This window comes from Balaenoptera ricei, chromosome 8 (assembly GCF_028023285.1).
Source record: "Balaenoptera ricei isolate mBalRic1 chromosome 8, mBalRic1.hap2, whole genome shotgun sequence".
NCBI lineage: Eukaryota > Metazoa > Chordata > Mammalia > Artiodactyla > Balaenopteridae > Balaenoptera > Balaenoptera ricei.
Genome location: NC_082646.1, coordinates 100,772,637 through 100,795,428, shown reverse-complemented (window position 1 = coordinate 100,795,428; position 22,792 = coordinate 100,772,637). Strand labels below are relative to the sequence as shown.

The window sequence follows — 22,792 nt, the reverse complement described above, 5'->3', positions numbered from 1 at the left end:
AAGGACTCTCACTGTATATTTTTCTTTTAGTACTTCCTTGTGAACAGTTGCTTGTGTTATAAGGATAGAATCTTAATCACTCTTATCAGTTTATAATGCATTTTCTTTATCAAAAAATTATTTAAAATATTGTCCATCAAATATTATTTTTTGAGTTTGACATTTTTTGTTTTGGCCATGGAGTTAAATACTAAACATGAATTATTTTATAAGGTTTTATTTTATTTTATTTTTTATTTTTTTAAACATCTTTATTGGAGTATAATTGCTTTACAATGGTGTGTTAGTTTCTGCTTTATAACAAAGTGAATCAGTTATACATATACATATGTTCCCATATCTCTTCCCTCTTGCATCTCCCTCCCTCCCACACTCCCTCTCCCACCGCTCTAGGTGATCACAAAGCACCGAGCTGATCTCCCTGTGCTATGCGGCTGCTTCCCACTAGCTATCTATTTTACATTTGTTAGTGTATCTATGTCCATGACACTCTCTCACCCTGTCACATCTCACCCCTCCCCCTCCCCATATCCTCAAGTCCATTCTCTAGTAGGCCTGTGTCTTTATTCTTCATGGCCTTTTTTTTTTTTTTTCCTTTGATTCCATATATATGTGTTAGCATACTGTATTTGTTTTTCTCTTTCTGACTTACTTCACTCTGTATGACAGACTCTAACTCCATCCACCTCATTACAAATACCTCCATTTCATTTCTTTTTATGGCTGAGTAATATTCCATTGTATATATGTGCCACATCTTCTTTATCCATTCATCCGATGATGGACACTTTGGTTGTTGCCATGTCCTGGCTATTGTAAATAGAGCTGCAATGAACATTTTGGTACATGACTCTTTTTGAATTATGGTTTTCTCAGGGTATATGCCCAGTAGTGGGATTGCTGGGTCGTATGGTAGTTCTCTTTTTAGTTTTTTAAGGAACCTCCATACTGTTCTCCATAGTGGCTGTATCAATTTACATTCCCACCAACAGTGCAAGAGTGTTCCCTTTTCTCCACACCCTCTCCAGCATTTATTGTTTCTAGATTTTTTGATGATGGCCATTCTGACCGGTGTGAGATGATACCTCATTGTAGTTTTGATTTGCATTTCTCTAACGATTAATGATGTTGAGCATTCTTTCATGTGTCTGTTGGCCATCTGTATATCTTCTTTGGAGAAATGTCTATTTAGGTCTTCTGCCCATTTTTGGATTGGGTTGTTTGTTTTTTTGTTATTGAGCTGCATGAGCTGCTTGTAAATCTTGGAGATTAATCCTTTGTCAGTTGCTTCATTTGCAAATATTTTCTCCCATTCTGAGGGTTGTCTTTTGGTCTTGTTTATGATTTCCTTTGCTGTGCAAAAGCTTTTAAGTTTCATTAGGTCCCATATGTTTATTTGTGTTTTGATTTCCATTTCTCTAGGGGCTGGGTCAAAAAGGATCTTGCTGTGATTTATGTCATAGAGTGTTCTGCCTATGTTTTCCTCTAAGAGTTTGATAGTGTTTGGCCTTACACTTAGGTCTTTAATCCATTTTGAGTTTATTTTTGTGTATGGTGTCAGGGAGTGTTCTAATTTCATACTTTTACATGTACCTGTCCAATTTTCCCAGCACCACTTATTGAAGAGGCTGTCTTTTCTCCACTGTATATTCTTGCCTCCTTTATCGAAGATAAGGTGACCATATGTGCGTGGGTTTATCTCTGGGCTTTCTATCTTGTTCCATTGATCTATATTTCTGTTTTTGTGCCAGTACCAAACTGTCTTGATTACTGTAGCTTTGTAATATAGTCTGAAGTCAGGGAGCCTGATTCCTCCAGCTCCATTTTTCGTTCTCAAGATTGCTTTGGCTATTCGGGGTCTTTTGTGTCTCCATACAAATTGTGAAATTTTTTGTTCTAGTTCTGTGAAAAATGCCAGTGGTAGTTTGATAGGGATTGCATTGAATCTGTAGATTGCTTTGGGTAGTAGAGTCATTTTCACAGTGTTGATTCTTCCAATCCAAGAACATGGTATATCTCTCCATCTATTTGTATCATCTTTAATTTCTTTCATCAGTGTCCTATAATTTTCTGCATACAGGTCTTTTGTCTCCTTAGGTAGGTTTATTCCTAGATATTTTATTCTTTTTGTTGCAATGGTAAACGGGAGTGTTTTCTTAATTTCACTTTCAGATTTTTCATCATTAGTATATAGGAATGCAAGAGATTTCTGTGCATTAATTTTGTATCCTGCTACTTTACCAAATTCACTGATTAGTTCTAATAGTTTTCTGGTAGCATCTTTAGGATTCTCTATGTATAGTATCATGTCATCTGCAAACAGTGACAGCTTTACTTCTTCTTTTCCGATTTGGATTCCTTTTATTTCTTTTTCTTCTCTGATTGCTGTGGCTAACACTTCCAAAACTATGTTGAATAATAGTGGTGAGAGTGGGCAACCTTGTCTTGTTCCTGATCTTAGTGGAAATGGTTTCAGTTTTTCACCATTGAGGACAATGTTGGCTGTGGGTTTGTCATATATGGCCTTTATTATGTTGAGGAAAGTTCCCTCTATGCCTACTTTCTGCAGGGCTTTTATCATAAATGGGTGTTGAATTTTGTCAAAAGCTTTCTCTGCATCTATTGAGATGATCATATGGTTTTTCTCCTTCAATTTGTTAATATGATGTATCACGTTGATTGATTTGCGTATATTGAAGAATCCTTGCATTCCTGGAATAAACCCCACTTGATCATGGTGTATAATCCTTTTAATGTGCTGTTGGATTCTGTTTGCTAGTATTTTGTTGAGGATTTTTGCATCTAAGTTCATCAGTGATATTGGCCTGTAGTTTTCTTTCTTTGTGACATCTTTTTCTGGTTTTGGTATCAGGGTGATGGTGGCCTCGTAGAATGAGTTGGGGAGTGTTCCTCCCTCTGCAATATTTTGGAAGAGTTTGAGAAGGATAGGTGTTAGCTCTTCTCTAAATGTTTGATAGAATTCGCCTGTGAAGCCATCTGGTCCTGGGCTTTTGTTTGTTGGAAGATTTTTAATCACAGTTTCAATTTCAGTGCTTGTGATTGGTCTGTTCATATTTTCTATTTCATCCTGGTTCAGTCTCGGCAGTTTGTGCATTTCTAAGAATCTGTCCATTTCTTCCAGGTTGTCCATTTTATTGGCATAGAGTTGCTTGTAGTAATCTCTCATGATCGTTTGTATTTCTGCAGTGTCAGTGGTTACTTCTCGTTTTTCATTTCTAATTCTGTTGATTTGAGTCTTCTCCCTTTTTCTCTTGATGAGTCTGGCTAATGGTTTATCAATTTTGTTTATCTTCTCGAAGAACCAGCTTTTAGTTTCATTGATTTTTGCTATTGTTTCCTTCATTTATTTCTGATCTGATCTTTATGATTTCTTTCCTTCTGCTAGCTTTGGGGTTTTTTTGCTCTTCTTTCTCTAATTGCTTTAGATGCAAGGTTAGGTTGTTTATTCGAGATGTTTCCTGTTTCTTGATGTAGGCTTGTATTGCTATAAACTTCCCTCTTAGCACTGCTTTTGCTGCATCCCATAGGTTTTGGGTCGTCATGTCTCCATTGTCATTTGTTTCTAAGTATTTTTTGATTTCCCCTTTGATTTCTTCAGTGATCACTTCGTTATTAAGTAGTGTATTGTGTAGCCTCCATGTGTTTGTATTTTTTACAGATCTTTTCCTGTAATTGATATCTGGTCTCATAGCGTTGTGGTCGGAAAAGATACTTGAAACAATTTCATTTTTCTTAAATTTACCAAGGCTTGATTTGTGACCCAAGATATGATCTATCCTGGAGAATGTTCCATGAGCACTTGAGAAAAATGTGTATTCTGTTGTTTTTGGGTGGAATGTCCTATAAATATCAATTAAGTCCATCTTGTTTAATGTATCATTTAAAGCTTGTGTTTCCTTATTTATTTTCACTTTGGATGATCTGTCCATTGGTGAAAGTGGGGTGTTAAAGTCCCCTACTATGATTGTGTTACTGTCGATTTCCCCTTTTATGGCTGTTAGTATTTGCCTTATGTATTGAGGTGCTCCTATGTTGGGTGCATAAATATTTACAATTGTTATACCTTCCTCTTGGATCGATCCCTTGATCATTATATAGTGTCCTTCTTTGTCTCTTGTAATAGTCCTTATTTTAAAGTCTGTTTTGTCTGGTATGAAAATTGCTACTCCAGCTTTCTTTTAATTTCCATTTGCATGGACTATCTTTTTCCATCCCCTCACTTTCAGTCTGTATGTGTCTCTAGGTCTGAAGTGGGTCTCTTGTAGACAGCATATATATGGGTCTTGTTTTTGTATCCATTCAGCCAGTCTGTGTCTTTTGGTGGGAGCATTTAATCCGTTTACATTTAAGGTAATTATCAATATGTATGTTCCTATTCCCATTTTCTTAAATATTTTGGGTTTGTTATTGTAGGTGTTTTCCTTCTCTTGTGTTTCTTGCCTAGAGAAGTTCCTTTAGCATTTGTTGTAAAGCTGGTTTGGTGGTGCTGAACTCTCTCAGCTTTTGCTTGTCTGTAAAGGTTTTAATTTCTCCATCAAATCTGAATGAGATCCTTGCTGGGTAGAGTAACCTTGGTTGTAGGTTTTTCTCCTTCATCACTTTAAGTATATCCTGCCACTCCCTTCTGGCTTGCAGAGTTTCTGCTGAAAGGTCAGCTGTTAACCTTATGGGGATTCCCTTGTGTGTTATTTGTTGTTTTTCCCTTGCTGCTTTTAATATGTTTTCTTTATATTTAATTTTTGATAGTTTGATTAATACGTGTCTTGGCGTGTTTCTTCTTGGATTTATCCTGTATGGGACTCTCTGTGCTTCCAGGACTTGATTAACTATTTCCTTTCCCATATTAGGGAAGTTTTCAACTATAATCTCTTCAAATATTTTCTCAGTCCCTTTCTTTTTCTCTTCTTCTGGGACCCCTATAATTCGAATGTTGGTGCGTTTAATGTTGTCCCAGAGGTCTCTGAGACTCTCCTCAGTTCTTTTCATTCTTTTTTCTTTATTCTGCTCTGCAGTAGTTATTTCCACTATTTTATCTTCCACGTCACTTATCCGTTCTTCTGCCTCAGTTATTCTGCTATTGATCCCGTCTAGAGTATTTTTAATTTCATTTATTGTGTTTTTCATCGTTGCTTGGTTCCTCTTTAGTTCTTCTACGTCCTTGTTAAATGTTTCTTGCATTTTGTCTATTCTATTTCCAAGATTTTGGATCATCTTTACTATCATTATTCTGAATTCTTTTTCAAGTAGACTGCCTATTTCCTCTTCATTTGTTAGGTCTGGTGTGTTTTGACCCTGCTCCTTCACCTGCTGTGTGTTTTTTTGTCTTCTCATTTTGCTTATCTTACTGTGTTTGGGGTCTCCTTTTCACAGGCTGCAGGTTCGTAGTTCCCGTTGTTTTTGGTATCTGTCCCCAGGCTAAGGTTCGTTCAGTGGGTTGTGTAGGCTTCCTGGTGGAGGGGACTAGTGCCTGTGTTCTGGTGGATGAGGCTGTATCTTGTCTTTCTGGTGGGCACGTCCATGTCTGGTGGTGTATTTTGGGGTGTCTGTGACCTTATTATGATTTTAGGCAGCCTCTCTGCTAATGGATGGGGCTGTGTTCCTGTCTTGCTAGTTGTTTGGCATAGGGTGTCCAGCACTGTAGCTTGCTGGTCGTTCAATGAAGCTGGGTCTTGATGTTGAGATGGAGATCTCTGAGAGATTTTCGCCGTTTGGTATTACGTGGAGCTGGGTGGTCTCTTGTGGACCAGTGTCCTGAAGTTGGCTCTCCCACCTCAGAGGCACAGCCCTGATGCCTGGCTGGAGCACCAAGAGCCTTTCATCCACACGGCTCAGAATAAAAGGGAGAAAAAAATAGAAAGAAAGAAAGAGAATAAAATAAAATAAAATAAAGCTATTATAATAAAAAATAAGAAAGAAAATTATTAAGAATAAATTTATTAAGAAAAAATATTTTTAATTTTAAAAAATAGATTTATTAATTTTTTATAATAAAAAATAAGAAAAAATATATTAAGAAAAAAATTTTAATTTTTTAAAATAAAAAATATGAAAAAACTTATTTAAAAATTTTTTTTAATTTCTAAAAATAGAAAATAAGGAAAAAATTATTAAGAAAACATTTATTAGGAAAAAAATTTTTTTAAGTAAAAATAGAAAAAAAAAAACAAACCGACAGACCTAACCCTAGGACTAATGGTGAAAGGAAAGCTATGCATACAAAATCTCACCCAGAAGCATACATATATACACTCACAAAAAAAGGAAGAGGGGAAAAATTAATATATCCTGCTCCCAAAGTCCACCTCCTGAATTTGGGATGATTCGTTGTCTATTCAGGTATTCAACAGATGCAGGCACATCAAGTTGTTTGTGGAGCTTTAATCCGCTGCTTCTGAGGCTGCTGGGAGAGATTTCCCTTTCTCTTCTTTGTTCATACAGCTCCCAGGGTTCAGCTTTGGATTTGGACCCGCCTCTGCATGTAGGTCGCCTGAGGGCATCTGTTCCATGCCCAGACAGAACGGGGTTAAAGGAGCAGCTGCTTCGGGGGCTCTGGCTCACTCAGGACGGTGGGAGGGAGGGGCACGGAGTGCCGGGCGAGCCGTGACGTTGCAGCAGCCTGAGGTGCGCCGTGCGTTCTCCAAGGGAAGTTGTCCCCGGATCACAGGAGCCTGGCAGTGGCGGGCTGCACCGGCTCCCGGGAGGGGCGGTGTGGAGAGTGACCTGTGCTCGCACACAGGCTTCTTGGTGGCGGCAGCAGCAGCCTTAGCGTCTCCTGCCCATCTCTGGGGTCTGCACTGATAGCCGCGGCTCGCGCCCGTCTGTGGAGCTCGTTTAGGCGGCGCTCTGAATCCCCTCTCCTTGCGCACCGTGAAACAAAGAGGCAAGAAAAAGTCTCTTGCCTCTTTGGCAGCTGCAGACTTTTTCCCGGACTCCCTCTCGGCTAGCTGTGGCGCACTAGCCCCTTCAGGCTGTGTTCACACCGCCAACCCCAGTCCTGTCCCTGCGATCCGACCGCAGCCTGAGCCTCAGCTCCCAGCCCCCGCCCGCCCTGGCGGCTGAGCAGACAAGCCTCTCGCGCTGGTGAGTGCTGGTCGGCACCGATCCTCCGTGCGGGAATCTCTCCGCTTTGCCCTCCGCACCCCTGTGGCTGCGCTCTCCTCCGTGGCTCTGAAGCTTCCCCTCTCTGCCACCCGCAGTCTCTGCCCGCGAAGGGGCTTCCTAGTGTGTGGAAACCTTTCCTCCTTCACAGCTCCCTCCCCCTGGTGCAGGTCCCGTCCCTATTCTTTTGTCTCTGTTATTTCTTTTTTCTTTTGCCCTACCCAAGTCCGTGGGGAGTTTCTTGCCTTTTGGGAGGTCTGACGTCTTCTGCCAGCGTTCAGTGGGTGTTCTGTAGGAGCAGTTCCACGTGTAGATGTATTTCTACTGTATCTGTGGGAAGGAAGGTGATCTCCACGTCTTACTCTTCCGCCATCTTGCCCAGCTGTTTATAAGGTTTTATTTTTAATGAAGATTGACTAGAGTTGATTTGTATTGTGTGTATGTTTTAAATTATTTTTGGTACTTTGGTAAAAATATAAACTTAAAAATAGGTTTCTCACCATAGTGAGATACCACCTCATACCCAAAAGGATAGCTACTATGGGGGGAAAAAACAGAAATACCAAGTGTTGGAGAGGATGTGGAGACATTGGAACCCTTGTGCATTACTGGTGGGAATATAAAATGCTGCAGCCACTATGGGAAACAGCATGGCAGTTCCCCAAAAAATTAGTCACAGAATTTCCATAAGGTCGAGCAATTCCACTTTTGGGTATATACCCAAAAGAATTAAAGTAGGGTCTTTAAGAGATGTTTGTACACCCATGTTCATAGCAACAATATTCCCAGTAGCCAAAAAAGTGGAAGCAACCTAAGTCTTCATCGATGAAAGAATGGATAAACAAGATGTGGTATATACATAAAATGGAATATTCTTCAACTTTAAAAAGGAAGGAAATTCTGGGACTTCCCTGGTGGTCCAGTGGTTAAGACACTGCACTTCCAATGCAGGAGGCGCAGGTTCAATCCCTGGTCGGGGAACTAAGATCCCACATCCCACATGCCATGCAGCCGAAAAAAGAAAGGAAGGAAGGAAATTCTGACACGTGCTGCAACATGGATGAGCCTTGAGGATGTTATGCTAAGTAAAAATATAGTCCCAAAAAGACAAATACTGTTAAGATTCCATTATGTAGCAGTCAAGGTCATAGTACAATGCTGGTTGCCAGGGGCTGGGGGGAGGAGAAATAGGGAGTTATTTAATGAGTACAGGGTTTCTGTTCTGAAAAAATGAAAAAAAGTTTTGGGGTTCAGTTGCACAACAATGTGAATATACTTAATACTACTAATCTGTACACTTAAAAATAGTTAAGATGGTAAATGCTACATGTATTTTACCATACTTTTTTTTAAAAAATTAGCTTCTGAATGCTAGTAAGTCTTGCATAGAAAAATAGCATGTTGGTTATTTCAAGTACTGAATTATCCACTTGTGTTTTAACAGTTCTGCATTTTCCAGTTGGTGAGCACTGAGAATAACCGCTATAGCCTAGATCACATTTCCTCACTATTCACATCTCAGGTAGGTTGAGTCGTCCTTTGAATATCATGGAAGTACAGGAAAGAAACATTGGCTAACTTAACTATGTTGTAATGGGATTGAAACCTTAAAATGGAATATTTAATGAAACTTCATGCAAAAAAATTTCATTTGGATTTTACCAAGTTCACGTGGTACTGTCTTTTGTTTTCATGCTTTTACCTCTCCTACTAATACAAGTTTAAGTCACCATAACTTAGTACCTTTTCTTTCTTGTTTTAACAAGAGGTTTTGTTTATTTGTTTTCCCCCTACATTTCCTTCTAGGAGACACTGATTGACTTTGCCTTAACCTCTACGGATATCTGGGCCTTGTGGCATGGTGCTGAGAACCAGACAGTTGTGAAATATATCAACTTTGAACAGTACGGGTCCCTCCCCTCTGTCATTCTGCTTTACCCGAGCAAATTCATACTGAGAAAAGAAGGAGAGCTTTTTATGTAGAACAAAAGTCAAATGTTCGCAGTTAAAGGATTCAGACCCGGGTTTGCCTATTTTCTGACATACCTTCTTTTTCATTTTTTGTTATTTCTTACCTATGATTTTAGGACAAAATAAGGATTCTTAGAGTTGGAAAGAGGTGAAGAAAATACCATCTTTTTTGGGAGAGATAGCACATAACCAGAATACTTCTTCTTTTTTTTTTTTAAACAAGCTCTGGCTGGTTTTATTAAAGAAAAGTTGTGCATGATTTACTTCTCACCAGTCTGTTCTGGCATGCTTCTAATGATATCAGAATCACCTGCATCAGTGATAGCCAGTGTGCATACACTATAGTATTTTCCACACGCTGTGCCCAGTTCAATATTATTGCCACTGTAGTGATGGATACATGGCATAATACTCTATTTCAGATTTCCCCAAGGCTGGGCAGTTGTTGGCAAGGATGACCAGTTTCACTTTGCCTTGTCTGATCGTTTTCAAAGTCTTCTTGTATCCAAGCACATACTTTCCACTTTTCATAACAAGTTGGAGCCTAGAGTTGATCGACTCCAGCGGCTTTTTTGTCTTCCTCGCGGGCACCATGTTCCTGCCTGAGGTGCAGGACACCCCCAACCGAGAGCAGCTGCCAAGATGGCCAGGGAGCGAGAAAGGCCCCAAATGCTTCTAATCTGTGCATTTTCTTTGTTTCTATGCAAAGACTATTTCTGATACCCACAACTTCCAAAAGACACTGCAGCCCCTTTGGGGTCTCAGTTTCCTCATGAGATGAGAAGTAGATTGGACAAATACAGTGCCTCTCAAACTTTTTTTTAAAGCAGGAATCCCTTTTTTTTCAAAAGATAATGAACTCCAATATATAACAAAACCAGTATTTTATGAATATAAAATTATAACACAGTTTAACATGTTGATAACTCTAATATTAGGTATATTTGGAACATCTGATATTTTTAATGTACTTGATATTCATTTTAACATTTTTAATAGTTACAAAATACATTTAAAAACAAATTTTGAATCAAACACTTGTGTAGTCCCTGAAACACCTGTGGAGGATTCCCTGGGACATAGCTTGACGTCCCTGGAACTGCAGTTGACCCTCGAACAACATGGATTTGAACTGTGGGGGGTCCACTTAATACACAGATTGTTTTCAGTAGTAAATACTGCAGTACTGTTTGATCTGCAGTTGCTTGATTAAGTTATACATGGATTTTTGACTGCACAGAGGGTCGACACCTGTAACCCCCCCATGTCGTTCAAGAGTCAACTGTAAACTAATTGAGCTCAAGGGGGTCTCTCATGACCCTATATTCTAGAATAGAATTCTAAGAGTGGTTGCCCCCAGATTGACCCTGAACCACACCTCAGAAGATAGAGAGTACTCCTTATAGATGGCATTCAAGCAAAGAATCTGCGGTCAGGTGAGAGTTTGAATCCTGGTTGTACAACTTACTAGCTGTGAGATACCCTAAACCTCACTTTTGACATCTTAAAAATGAGGGCAATGTATCCTTCAAAGAGTTATCATAAGGTATACATGAATAGTATCTAGAATTGCACCTAGTATAATGTGTAGCATATGGTAAATGCAGAATGAAAGTTACCTATTATTTGTAGATTTGTGTTTAGAGTTTTAATTTCGGGAAGGTGCCTATTAGAACAAGTAAGAGCACTTCTATAGTCCAGACTCTGCTATGAATATGTTTCTTTTTTTGGAAACTTTTTTAATAGAATTGATCAAGCAGTAGTTGCAGAGGTTCAGTGATGGGACCCTCCCTGCTCAAATACTGCCAACAACATAAGCTTCATTTTTATTCATCATCTTTATGTAGACTGATGTACTTTTTCTCTCTGTAGTAATGTTGCAGGTCAGTGGAATCCAGTTTTTATGCAGCCTCTGCCAGAGGAAGAAATCATTATCAGAGATGATCAAGACCCCAGAGTAAGCAATGCTAAAATCTTATGTAAGGAGATGATTCACCCTGATCATTAGTTTGAGAAGAACCGGTTGTATTAGCAGAACTCTTTCAGCTGCAGATGAAAGAAACCCACCTCAAACTGACTTAAGCTGCATGTATTGGCTTGTGCTGCTGGGAAGTTCAGAGTTACCTGGTTTCAGCCATGGCTGGAACAATGCCTTCAGGGCTTGATCTCTCCTTTGTCTCAATTCTGCTTTCCTCCTTGTTGGGTTTATTGTCCGGCAGGCTTTCTGAGCAAGCTTGCCTTCTGTGAACTTAGCAACCCCAGGGGAAAGAGAGCACTTCTGTTCCAGGTCCTGGAGTTGACACTGGCCTGGCTTTAGTCATGTGCTAATTCCTGGCATAGTCACTCTGATCAGAAGGAATAGAATATTCTGGCTTGGCATGAGAAGCATGTCCAGCATGGGCCTTGCTGTTGTGGAGGGTGAAGTCAGTTGGCTATGGGTACGGGAGGAATGGTTCTTCAGAGAAAGGTAAGGGATTTGTTAGTAAAAGAAGGGGAAATGAATTCTAGGCAGGCACAGACAGTAGGCGTCCACTATACTAACCATGTGAATATATGCATAAAAACTAGACGTAAGAGGTATAAGCTATGATGAACATAACTTTAAAAGGTAATGCAATAGCAAAACAGGCCAATTTCCCTGTTTTTCAAGGACATCCTCAAGATAAATGGAAGAAAAACTTTCAGTTGATGCATTAATATTAAAATGAGTTAAAGATTATGGGCTCTGGGTCTGAAACAATGACTCTTTGTAGGATTGGAAAACCCATTTTGAATATCTGAAATTGAATATTGCAAAATTTTTAATCCCAAGAGTTTATTGGCACTTAACTTCTGTCTAAAAGCCAAAATCACATGCTAATTATTAAAATTCTTGTTTTTCTCCATTTTGGTCATCTTATAAATATCTTCCCAGTAGAAGGAAGGAAATTTGAATGAAGGTCATCCAGGTTTGCTACTTATTGGCAAATCTGGTTTATAAAATTTGGTCAAAATGAGACCATAGGCAGTATGAGACTTTCCATTTTGTTCTCTCTACTTCATTTCCCCACTTGTGAGAGCTTATTGCAGTTTTTTTTGTTTGTTTGTTACATATAATACCTATTACTATCAATTCCTTTTCTTTTATATGTAAACCATAATATGAGTTCTTTTGTGGATGGTGTAGAAACCAGCTTAGTTTAATTATTCTCTTACCAGTGTTTATCACTAATAAACTAGATACAACTCTTGCATTTAAGATTGGCATTTGACAAGCTGTGTTTTCCAGTGGAACCCATTGAAGTGCACCATGAGGAATACGGCATTCTCAGTGTAGTACATCTAGTTGACTCAAAGACACTGCAGGCTTCACAGTGTGAAAATATATGACTGCTCTGCCGCTTGTTACTGCTCAAATGCTGAAGGGCAGAATTTCCACATTCATGTAATAGGAATGCAGCCTTTGGTTTTAATGTGTTGAATTGTTCATTCAGATTTTTCCAAATTTTATCTTTTTTAGAATGATACTAATTCTTGTTTCAATGTTCTAACAGGAGATGTATTTGCAGAGTCTTTTTACACCAGGGCGATTCATTAATGCAGCTTTATGTAAAGCTTTACAGGTCAGTGAGAAAATATTTAGTGTTCATTTAAGACTCTCTTATTTTATTGCTATTATTATATAATTAATGATTACTATTAATTTTTGTTGTTTTGCATATACTAACACCAAACATAGTTTTGCAATTGTATATACATGTGTTTATAAATGCTATTGTAATTTTTTTAAATGTTCTTCCCATAAAAATAGCAAGAGTCCAGGCGGGGAGATAGGATTAAGGGCACCTTCCCAATGACTAGTGAAGCATGCCCGTAGTAAAAAGAGAAACTTGTACCTACACTATTATAAAAAGATATACCATACTACACTGCATATACTCTCTATACTTGAAAGAAGTTTTCTTGGGTAGGTTTGATGGTACTGTTTTTACCCTTTTGTTAGTACAGTGAAGGTCTGACTTGGTTCAGGTTCAAGAAAATAATCTGAGCTTCAAAGTTACATGGTTTAAGAGATGCTTAACGTTTTCCAAAAGAATTCTTTACTTTAAAGTCACTTAGGCTTCCGTAAATTGCTACTTAGCTTCATGAATTTAAAATGGAATAATCACTCGTAGAATTGAAAAGTTCCTTAGAATCTCCTGATCTGACCTCCCACACAAAGCAGAAATACCTTCTGAGGCTTCTCTGACAGACTGTTCAGCTTCTAGTTGTGTCTGCCTCCAGTGACAAGTCTCTCACCAGCTCTTTTGTGACTTACTGTTCAAAACTGTGCCACTTAAAAATTCAACCCTGGGAATTCCCTGGCAGTCCTGTGGTTAGGACGTGGCACTTTCACTGCCCGGGCCCAAGTTCAATCCCTGGTTGGGGAACTAAGATCCCACAAGCCGTGCAGTACGACCAAAAAAAAAAAAAGTTCATCCCAATATTAGATCAAATTTAACCCCCCATCGTTTAGATGGCATCTTTCTTTGGGAGCTTCATAGAACATATCTCTTCTATAAAGCAACCCTTCAAATATTTTAAGAATCCTTCCATGTTATCTTTCTGCAGGCTAAAAATATACCCAGTTCCTTAACTTTCTCTCAGGTGATATGGTTTCCAGATCCTTGACTTTTCTTCTAGGTACATTCTTAAATATCTGGCTATTCTATGTTTTCTGTTTTCTCTCTAATAAAACTCCAGGATGACATGGTCATTTTCTTCTAAGGTATTATTTCTTTCATCTCATCAGCCCTTCTTTTTTCTTTAATTTATTTATTTTTTATTTTCATTTTTGGCTGTGTTGGGTCTCCGTTGCTGTGCGTGGGCTTTCTCTAGTTGCGGTGAGCAGGGGCTACCCTTCGTTGCGGTGCGCGGGCTTCTCATTGCAGTGGCTTCTCTCGTTGCAGAGCACGGGCTCTAGGCACGCGGGCTCAGTAGTTGTGGCACGCCGGCTCAGTAGTTGTGGCTCACAGGCTCTAGAGTGCAGGCTCAGTAGTTGTGGCGCACGGGCTTAGTTGCTCCGTGGCATGTGGGATCTTCCCGGGCCAGGGCTTGAACCTGTGTCCCCTGCATTGGCAGGCGGATTCTTAACCACTGCACCACCAGGGAAGCCCCAGCCCTTATTAACAGTAATCACATGTATGATTTCTCATGGTATCTCTTGCACACGGAGATATTGAATAATCAGTAAGGCGTTGCTCATAAGCTTTGCCTTAGGAGAATCATTCCCATTAGAGTGACCTACCCCACCACTACTCTAGCTCACCTTTGTGCCAGTCAGGATGTATATATTTGGCAACATCTTATATCTTCCTCCAGCTAAGCAATAGCCATTATGTTTCCTTTTGCTTTTTGTAATGATCCAGATGTACCCAATTATAATTCTTACAGATTCATGAGCTTCTACAGTTTATTCTGGACTATAGAAACTATTTCAAAGTTGCTATGATTTCACAATTAGAAGTTATTTGTACAGGACTTCCCTGGTGGCGCAGTGGGTAAGAATCCGCCTGCCAATGCAGGGGACACAGGTTCAAGCCCTGGTCCGGGAAGATCCCACATGGCTGTGGAGCAACTAAGCCCGTGCGCCACAACTACTGAGCCTGCGCTCTAGAGCCCGCAAGCCACAACTACTGAAGCCCATGTGCCTAGAGCCCATGCTCCACAACAGGAGAAGCTACCACAATGAGAAGCCCGAGCACCCCAAAAAAGAGTAGCCCCACTCACCACAACCAGAGAAAGCCCACGGGCAGCAACGAAGACCCAATGCAGGCAATCAATCAATCAATCAATCAATCAATTTATAAAAAGAAATTATTTGCACAATGTTAAGAGTAAATGTGTGTTTCAGGCATGTCCAGTCTCTATTGTATAGTATATTACCTCAGTATCTTCTGACCTGGAGTATTTTTCATTCAGTTTTTAGTATTATGTGATACTCTAAAGTGTCTCTTTGTGCCTGTTTTATTTTTAGATTTTCTGTCGAGGAACTGACAGGAATTTAGATCTCTCCTGGAATGAACTAAAGAAAGAAGTTACTTTAGCTGTTGAAAGTGAGGTAAGGTTTGGGTAAAGAAAGAATGATAATTTCTCTCATCTCCCTATGGAGCAGATTGGTACTGAGAAACTGTTCAAATTGTTCATTGGACCTTGTTAGTAAGAAATATAAATGTCTAAACCTTTTAATTAGTCTATGGCATGTAATGCATAAGGGATATTCATTTGCCTATAGCTTAGTAAAATGATATTAAACAATTATGTTTTGGGGGGAGAAAGATCCCAAATGGTATCAAGAGTTTCTTTTTTTTTTTTCGTTGGCAGCTCCAAGGAAGTGTAACAGAGTATGAATTTTCCCAGGAAGAGTTCCGAAATTTACAACAGGAATTCTGGTGCAAGTTCTATGCTTGTTGTCTTCAGTATCAAGAAGCCCTTTCTCATCCTCTTGCCCTACATTTGAATCCACACACAAACATGGTGTGCCTGCTGAAAAAAGTAAGAGAGCAGAAACATAACAGAAGAACTCCTTTAGACTGTTCAGTGGGTCTTCCAGAATGTAGTGTCTATTGTATATTGTAGTTAGCTTTTAGGATTTTGGTGGGTATTTTGTTGGGCGGGGGTCCTAAAATTATAGTTCATTTTTGTTTAAATATTCTTCTGCATTATTTATACTTTTTTGCATCTTGTTTTTTATTGAAGTGATTTCTAATTTAAAAGTTACAAGAGTAATGCAGAGAACTTCTGTATACTCTTCAACCAGATTCACTGTTCATTAACTTCCATTGCTTTTTTTCTTTCTATAGATATGTTTTTTTCTTCCTGAGCCACTTGAGAGTTAGTTGTAAACATCATTCCCCTTAATCCTTACACATTTTAGTGTAAATGTATCTAAGCACAAGGGTATTCTTATATAACCACAGCGCAATTTAAAGATCAGGCAGTTTGATATTGATATAATATTATACAGTTTATATTCAGATTTTACCAGTTGTGCTTACAATTTTTATTCTTGATCTGGGATCTAATCCAAGATCTTGCATATATTTAGTTGTCAGGTTTCTTTAGCTTAATCTCCAGCTGTTGTCAGCCTTTCTTTGTCTTTCATGACATTGACATTTTTTTTGAAGACTACGCCTGTTGTTTGGTAGAGTGTCCCTTAATTTGAATTTGTCTGGGGTTAGCTCATGATAAGATTCAGGTCTCAACTATTTTTTATCTTTAAACATTCACTGAAAAAAAAATGTAACTGGAAGATTTGTATTTCCAGGGGTACCTGTCTTTCCTTGTGCCTTCCTCCTTAGTGGATCATTTATATCTCCTACCTGATGAGAATCTTTTGACAGAGGATGAGACAACCATATCTGATGGTAATAGTAATTGTTATGTCCGTATTTAAGCCCTTTCCGCCATGAACCCTATGCTTTCTTTCAAATGAATGCAGAAAACATTGATTTCCACTGTGATCTTTCCTGGCCAATTTACCACACTGTAGATATTTTAGGGGAAACTGAAGAGGCCTAAACATCTTTAAGACCTCAGATAGATACCTGGCATTTAATTATTAATATTTTAATTTAATATAATATTAGCTAGCAGCTCTTCATTGGCTTGAGACATGAATGTCAACTTTCTCTTGCTTATAGATGTGGATGTTGCTCGGGATGTCGTATGTCTCATAAAATGCCTTCGGCTGATTGGAGAGTCAGTAACTATGGATATGTCAATAATGATGGAAATGAGTTGTTACAACCTACAGTCTCCAGAAAAGGCAGCAGAACAGATTCTGGAAGATTTGATCACTATTGATGTGTAAGGAGAATTTAGGGTAAAGTCCATTTCCTAATGGAAATTTAGCAGTTCTTAGTGCCAAAATCAGGGTTTTTTTGTGTGTTTTTTTTTTTTTAACAATTTTATTTATTTATTTATTTATTTATTTATTGGCTGCATTAGGTCTTCGTTGCGGTGCGCGGGCTTCTCATTGTGGCGGCTTGTTGCGGAGCACAGGCTCTAGAGCACGCAGGCTTCAGTAGATGCAGCGCGTGGGCTCAGTAGTTGTGGCTCACGGGCTTAGTTGCTCCGCGGCATGTGGAATCTTCCCGGACCAGGGCTCGAACCCGTGTCCCCTGCATTGGCAGGCGAATTCTTAACCACTGCGCCACCAGGGAAGCCCCCAAAATCAGGTTTTTAATGTACACTGAAGTGTGTACAAAGTAGAGGCTTAAAGTTAAAGTGAGTTGCCATGATTCTAAGTAGGTATTTCAGCTTTTAAACAGAAAATCTAATACATGAATTCAGGTTTGGAAACAGATTCATGAATTATGGTCTGGCTATTAACTGAGCTATAAATTCTAAAATGTAAAAGTATTTTTCTCACATTCATTTTGTCTGTCATTTCCAAAAAAAAAATGCGGGAAAATTTGCTACATGGAGTATAAATATCTTGTACACCAGAGTGATTATCTCTACTCCTTTATTGTATGGCTGGTTTTCCTGTTTCATAGAGCATTTAGCTTATATGGCATATAGAGTCTATCTTATATATTCTCGGTAGTAATAGGAGTTTTCTAATTTCCTTATAGAGACAATGTGATGGAGGATATTTGTAGTAAACTACAAGAGATTAGGAACCCAACCCATGCCATTGGACTTCTTATACGGGAAATGGATTATGAAACAGAAGTGGAAATGGAAAAGGGATTCAATCCAGGTAAATGACAAAACAACAAATGTACCTCTCTGATTTAGAGAAAACAGTGATACATTTAACTGTTTTGTTTTTTTTTTTAATTACAGCTCAGCCTTTGAATATTCGAATGAATCTTTCCCAGCTCTATGGTAGTAGCACAGCAGGGCGTATTGTGTGCAGAAGTGTGTGTAAAATTGCCAGTACTCGCTTCCTCATCTGCCGGGACCTCTTGATCTTACAGCAGCTACTAATGAGGCTAGGAGATGCAGTAAGTACTACTTGAGGGAAAGCTTGTAACATGTGAAACCTCTTCTTGACCTACAGGCACATAGCAGAATGTCAGCTCTGAGAGCACAGAGACTTCTGTCTTTGTTCACTGCTCTATCCCCCATGCTTGGCCCTTAGTAGGTACTCTATAAATACATGTTGAATTAAGAATGAGTAAACATGATAACCTAAAATTACAGATTAAGAACATATATGAAGCAGGTTGTTTTACTCTTAACCTTTGTATATATAATGGTGGGATAATTTCCTAGGGTGGCTCTCCCAAAATGTAGTATTATTAGTACAACTTTGGATGTGATAGCAGGGTACCATTTAGTGTGGAGGAGAGGGGAAGAAGAAGAAAAAGAACTTCTCTTTTTCTGCAGTACAGGATTTACCCTAAGCAGTTTTAAGATTATAGAGTTTGTTTTGAGGGTCCTCCTAACTCCATCCTCTGCATCCTTTTCCATTGTATTCCCCTTAGGCCACCAGACTCTTGTTGCCATACTACTGCCCTCTTCTCCCCTGCTACTGAATGTTTTATGTTCAAAAATTACCTTTCTGCCCACTGTCAGAAGTCCCATTTATCTCACTCATCTAAACCTGACAAGGAAGCAATCTAATTAAACTAATTCATGTTAATGTATAAATAACTGAAAGGCCCTTGGGGCTCCCAGGGATATTTATACTTTTTAAATCAGAATTTATTAACTCAAATACATTGCTAATGGCAGAATTTCAGGTAAAAATAAGGAAAAAACATTTAGGAAGATGATTTGTTTAGGACCACCAAGGAGAAACAGGAACTTTTCCTGAGAGTCTGTCACTTCGGGCAGCCCTTACTAACAAAGTTCTTTTTAATCTTTGTAGATTCTTCCATTTCTTCAAGTTTTGGGGGGTATTTTTGTTTGTTTGCCGCATGGCTTGCAGGATCTTAGTTCCCCAACCAGGGATTGAACCCAGACTCTGGCAGTGAAAGCCTGAGTTCTAACCACTGGACCACCAGGGAATTCATCTGTAATCTTCTACCCAATGATAACCACTATTACATTTTTTTTAAAAATATTTATTTATTTATTTATTTTGCTGCTCTGGGCCTTCGTTGAGGCATGCGGGATCTTTTAGTTGCTGCATGCGGACTCTTAGTTGCAGCATGCCTGCGGGATCTAGTTCCCCAACCAGGGATCAAAGCCAGGCCCCCTACATTGGAAGCGTGGAGTCTTACCCACTGGACCAGGGAAGTCCCGCTATTTACATTTTGTTATACACCCATTTTTTTTCTCTGCAAATAGTTTTTAAATTTTATTAGAAAATTAGTATATGCTATATATTATTTTTTGGAATCTGGTTGTTTTTATTCTTCCTCTTTACAAATCTCACCAGCATGTTCACATGTTACTAAGTATTTTTATACAACATTATTTTTAATAGTTACCTACTATAATTTTAATTTATTCAACCAATCCTGTGGCCATCCAGGTTGTTGCCAGTTTTCTCCTTATAGATAGAACTTTCTGTACCCCTTTGACTATATCTCCAGGATGAATTCTAAGAACTAGAATTGATTGGTCATAAGTTAACGCACATTTTTTTTTTCTTTTCGGCCACGCCGCGTGGCATACGGATCTTAGTTCCCCGACCAGGGATCGATGAACCTGTGCACCCCACAGTGGAAGCGCGGAGTCTTAACCACTGGACCGCCAGAGAAGTCCCAAAGTTATGCACATTTTTAAAACTTTTGGTATTCTTGTAAAATTTTCCTCTAATGGTCATACCTATTTTTACCCAAGACCAGAAGCTTAAGAAAGGACTTAGATTTCCCTGTTACTCTTCTTGAGTCCTGAACCTACAGATTTAATGAAAGTTAAGCTGTTTGTTGTTGTTTTCTTTTTCACCATCAGCTCCCATGACATGGTGAGCTATTTTTTATTATTTTGTACTGTTAAATGGGTAGATATTTTTGCCGCCTGCTACCCCAAAATGTAATACGTGTGTTGCTTTTATGTATGTGTGTGTGTTGCTTTTATGTATGCCCTTTGTAACTGTGTTTGTTATTTTATTTTACCTCCACCTGAACCTAAGAGTTATCATTACTAATTGCTATTTACTGTCTCACCCACCCACCCTGTATAGGTGATTTTGGGAGCTGGTCAGCTCTTTCAAGCTCAGCAAGACCTACTACATCGAACAGCTCCCCTACTCTTATCTTATTACCTCATTAAGTGGGGAAGTCAGTGCTTGGCAACTGATGTTCCAGTTGACACACTGTAAGTTTCATTGTTCTAATTATTTTAGAAATAAATTGTGAGCTTAATTATTTTTTCCATTGTCTGAAAGAAAAAAAATTTTAAAGTTATGCTATAGCAGTGATATGCCTTTAAAATTCAGAGCTTTCAGATACTTCATTTTATAAAGGTTAAAGGCAACTTCTAAGATGAAAATAATAAATATATATTTATTATTATATATGTGTATGTATAATGCAAAGACAAATCCTGTTGAAGGCAGAATAATAAGATGAGGTCATGGGGAAGGTTAGACCACACATAAAAATGTGCTAGTTATTAAGGGTAGGCTGAGATTCTTTATAGCCAAAAGAAGAAAGAAAATTCAATATGTACCTACAAGACTCACATTTCAATTAGATAAGCCATTTTGTTTTTTCTGGCAAGGGAAAGATTTTCATGGCATGGAGGTCTTAAGAAATTTCTGCTCTGGCTTCTCATTGAAGGATCACTGAATGATACGATGGGCAACAATCTAAACCATGGGTCATTTTCCAGATTTTTTTGTGCTTTCAGTGGAGCTTTCATGTGTAATTTGTTAATAAAATTGACAGTGTTCTTGATAGGCTAACTTGTTGAAGTAATGTTTAGCATAGGAGAATTTATTGAGCTGTTGTTTTTTTGTTTTCCTTTTCCTCACAGGGAGTCTAATCTTCAACATTTATCAGTACTGGAACTAACTGACTCTGGTGCTTTAATGGCAAATAAGTTTGGTAAGCATTTGATTTCAAGTTTGGCATTTATTGCATATTCATTAAAGTGGTCTTTTGCCACCTTTGCTTTGGAAAGGTCAGTTAGGCTGTGCTTTCACTTTGAGAGGGTACAAGCAAGCTGTGTCCTGAGACCTCTGGTTGTGACAAGAGGTTTGTGCAGGTGTAACCCTAGATCAGACATAAATGAAGGGTATCGCATGTGTTTATATGCACTGCTGCTTTTCCATTGAATATTGACACTCCAGTGATTAATTCAACAAAATCTTTTTTTTAATTTGCGAAGTTCATATAGCTTTTGTAATCTTGTCTTCATCAGCAAATATTCAAAAGGAGCCCTCTCTCATGCTTGAGAACCATTCTGGAGAATTTATTTTCTATTGTTTTGGTATAAAACTTAGAATCTTAGGACTGTACCTACTGGAAACACTTTCTAGAGAAAAGGAATGACTACAATGTTAAGTGGTTTTTTTATTGCATTTATATAGTACTTCATAGTTTACAGATTGCTTTTATTTATATTGGCATTGATTACACCAGTGATGCATTTTATATTTGAAATAAAAAATGTTCTTTGTTACAGGCATAAAATGAATCGGTAGACTGTCTTAACTGAAAATTGATACTACTATCACAAGTTGGTGACTGTTAAAACTTTTTATTTTTAAGTATCTAGCCCTCAGACAATTGTGGAGTTATTCTTCCAAGAAATTGCAAGAAAACACATTATATCTCATCTGTTCTCTCAACCAAAGGCACCTCTAAGCCAGACTGGGTTGAACTGGCCTGAGATGATTACTGCAATTACCAATTATTTATTGCAGCTTTTGTATCCTTTCATTTAAAAGCCAGTTGAATGGTTTCTTTTATCCAAATAGTCTAAGATTCAGTAATATTCTGCCTGTGTAATGAAGATTTTTAATGAGGTTGGGTGCTTATCCTCCCAACAAGAGATGATATTTATTTTCAGATATCTCAATTTTTATTTTCTTTTAATTTGTTTTTTTGCTCAGGAGTTGAGCCAGATTTTATTGGTGCACACACATTTGATACCTAGATCTCTCTTTTTTTTTTTTTATAATTTATTTATTATTTTATTTTTTAATTTTTGGCTGCGTTGGGTCTTTGTTGCTGAACGCGGGCTTTCTCTCGTTGCGGTGAGCGGGGGCTACTCTTCGTTGCTACTCTTCGTTGGGTCTTTGTTGCTGAACGCGGGCTTTCTCTCGTTGCGGTGAGCGGGGGCTACTTTTCGTTGCGGTGCGCGGGCTTCTCATCACAGTGGCTTCTCCTGTTGTGGAGCATGGGCTCTAGGGTGTGCAGGCTTCAGTAGTTGTGGCTCACGGGCTCCAGAGTGCAGGCTCGGTAGTTGTGGCACACGGGCTTAGTTGCTCCGCAGCATGTGGGATCTTCCGGGCCAGGGCTTGAACCCGTGTCCGCTGCATTGGCAGGCAGATTCTTAACCACTGCACCACCAGGGAAGCCCTAGATCTCTTTTAAAACATACATTCATCAAATATTTATTGAATGGCTCTGTATGCCAGGCGCTGTGTTAGGTACTGTGTATCCACTGGCATAGTATGCTTGTGCAATATACTAGCTAGAATTAGAAGTGACCACCCCGGGATGAAATACATGCTTTACTCCATTGTTAATTGAGCTCCAATCTAGGTGACTAGGTTCCTAGTATCTAACCTTTCCACTATGCTTGTCTAACATTAAAGTTACATAATTACGTA

General features: G+C 38.7%; 1 protein-coding gene and 1 pseudogene across 1 annotated transcript in view; one reads left to right on the top strand and one right to left on the bottom strand.

The window, feature by feature from the left end:
• NUP160 (nucleoporin 160) overlaps positions 1 to 22,792 on the top strand; it is a 61,207-nt gene that overhangs the window by 12,093 nt on the left and 26,322 nt on the right. Inside the window, exons 8-20 of the mRNA XM_059931614.1 lie at positions 8,564 to 8,641; positions 8,926 to 9,023; positions 10,963 to 11,047; positions 12,624 to 12,692; positions 15,086 to 15,169; positions 15,433 to 15,603; positions 16,376 to 16,475; positions 16,752 to 16,917; positions 17,688 to 17,815; positions 17,902 to 18,062; positions 20,195 to 20,328; positions 20,989 to 21,059; positions 21,726 to 21,885. Of these exons, the coding sequence (XP_059787597.1) occupies positions 8,564 to 8,641; positions 8,926 to 9,023; positions 10,963 to 11,047; positions 12,624 to 12,692; positions 15,086 to 15,169; positions 15,433 to 15,603; positions 16,376 to 16,475; positions 16,752 to 16,917; positions 17,688 to 17,815; positions 17,902 to 18,062; positions 20,195 to 20,328; positions 20,989 to 21,059; positions 21,726 to 21,885 (1,505 nt within the window). The remainder of the gene's footprint in view (positions 1 to 8,563; positions 8,642 to 8,925; positions 9,024 to 10,962; positions 11,048 to 12,623; positions 12,693 to 15,085; positions 15,170 to 15,432; positions 15,604 to 16,375; positions 16,476 to 16,751; positions 16,918 to 17,687; positions 17,816 to 17,901; positions 18,063 to 20,194; positions 20,329 to 20,988; positions 21,060 to 21,725; positions 21,886 to 22,792) is intronic.
• Positions 9,329 to 9,684, bottom strand: LOC132369960 (large ribosomal subunit protein eL30-like; annotated as a pseudogene).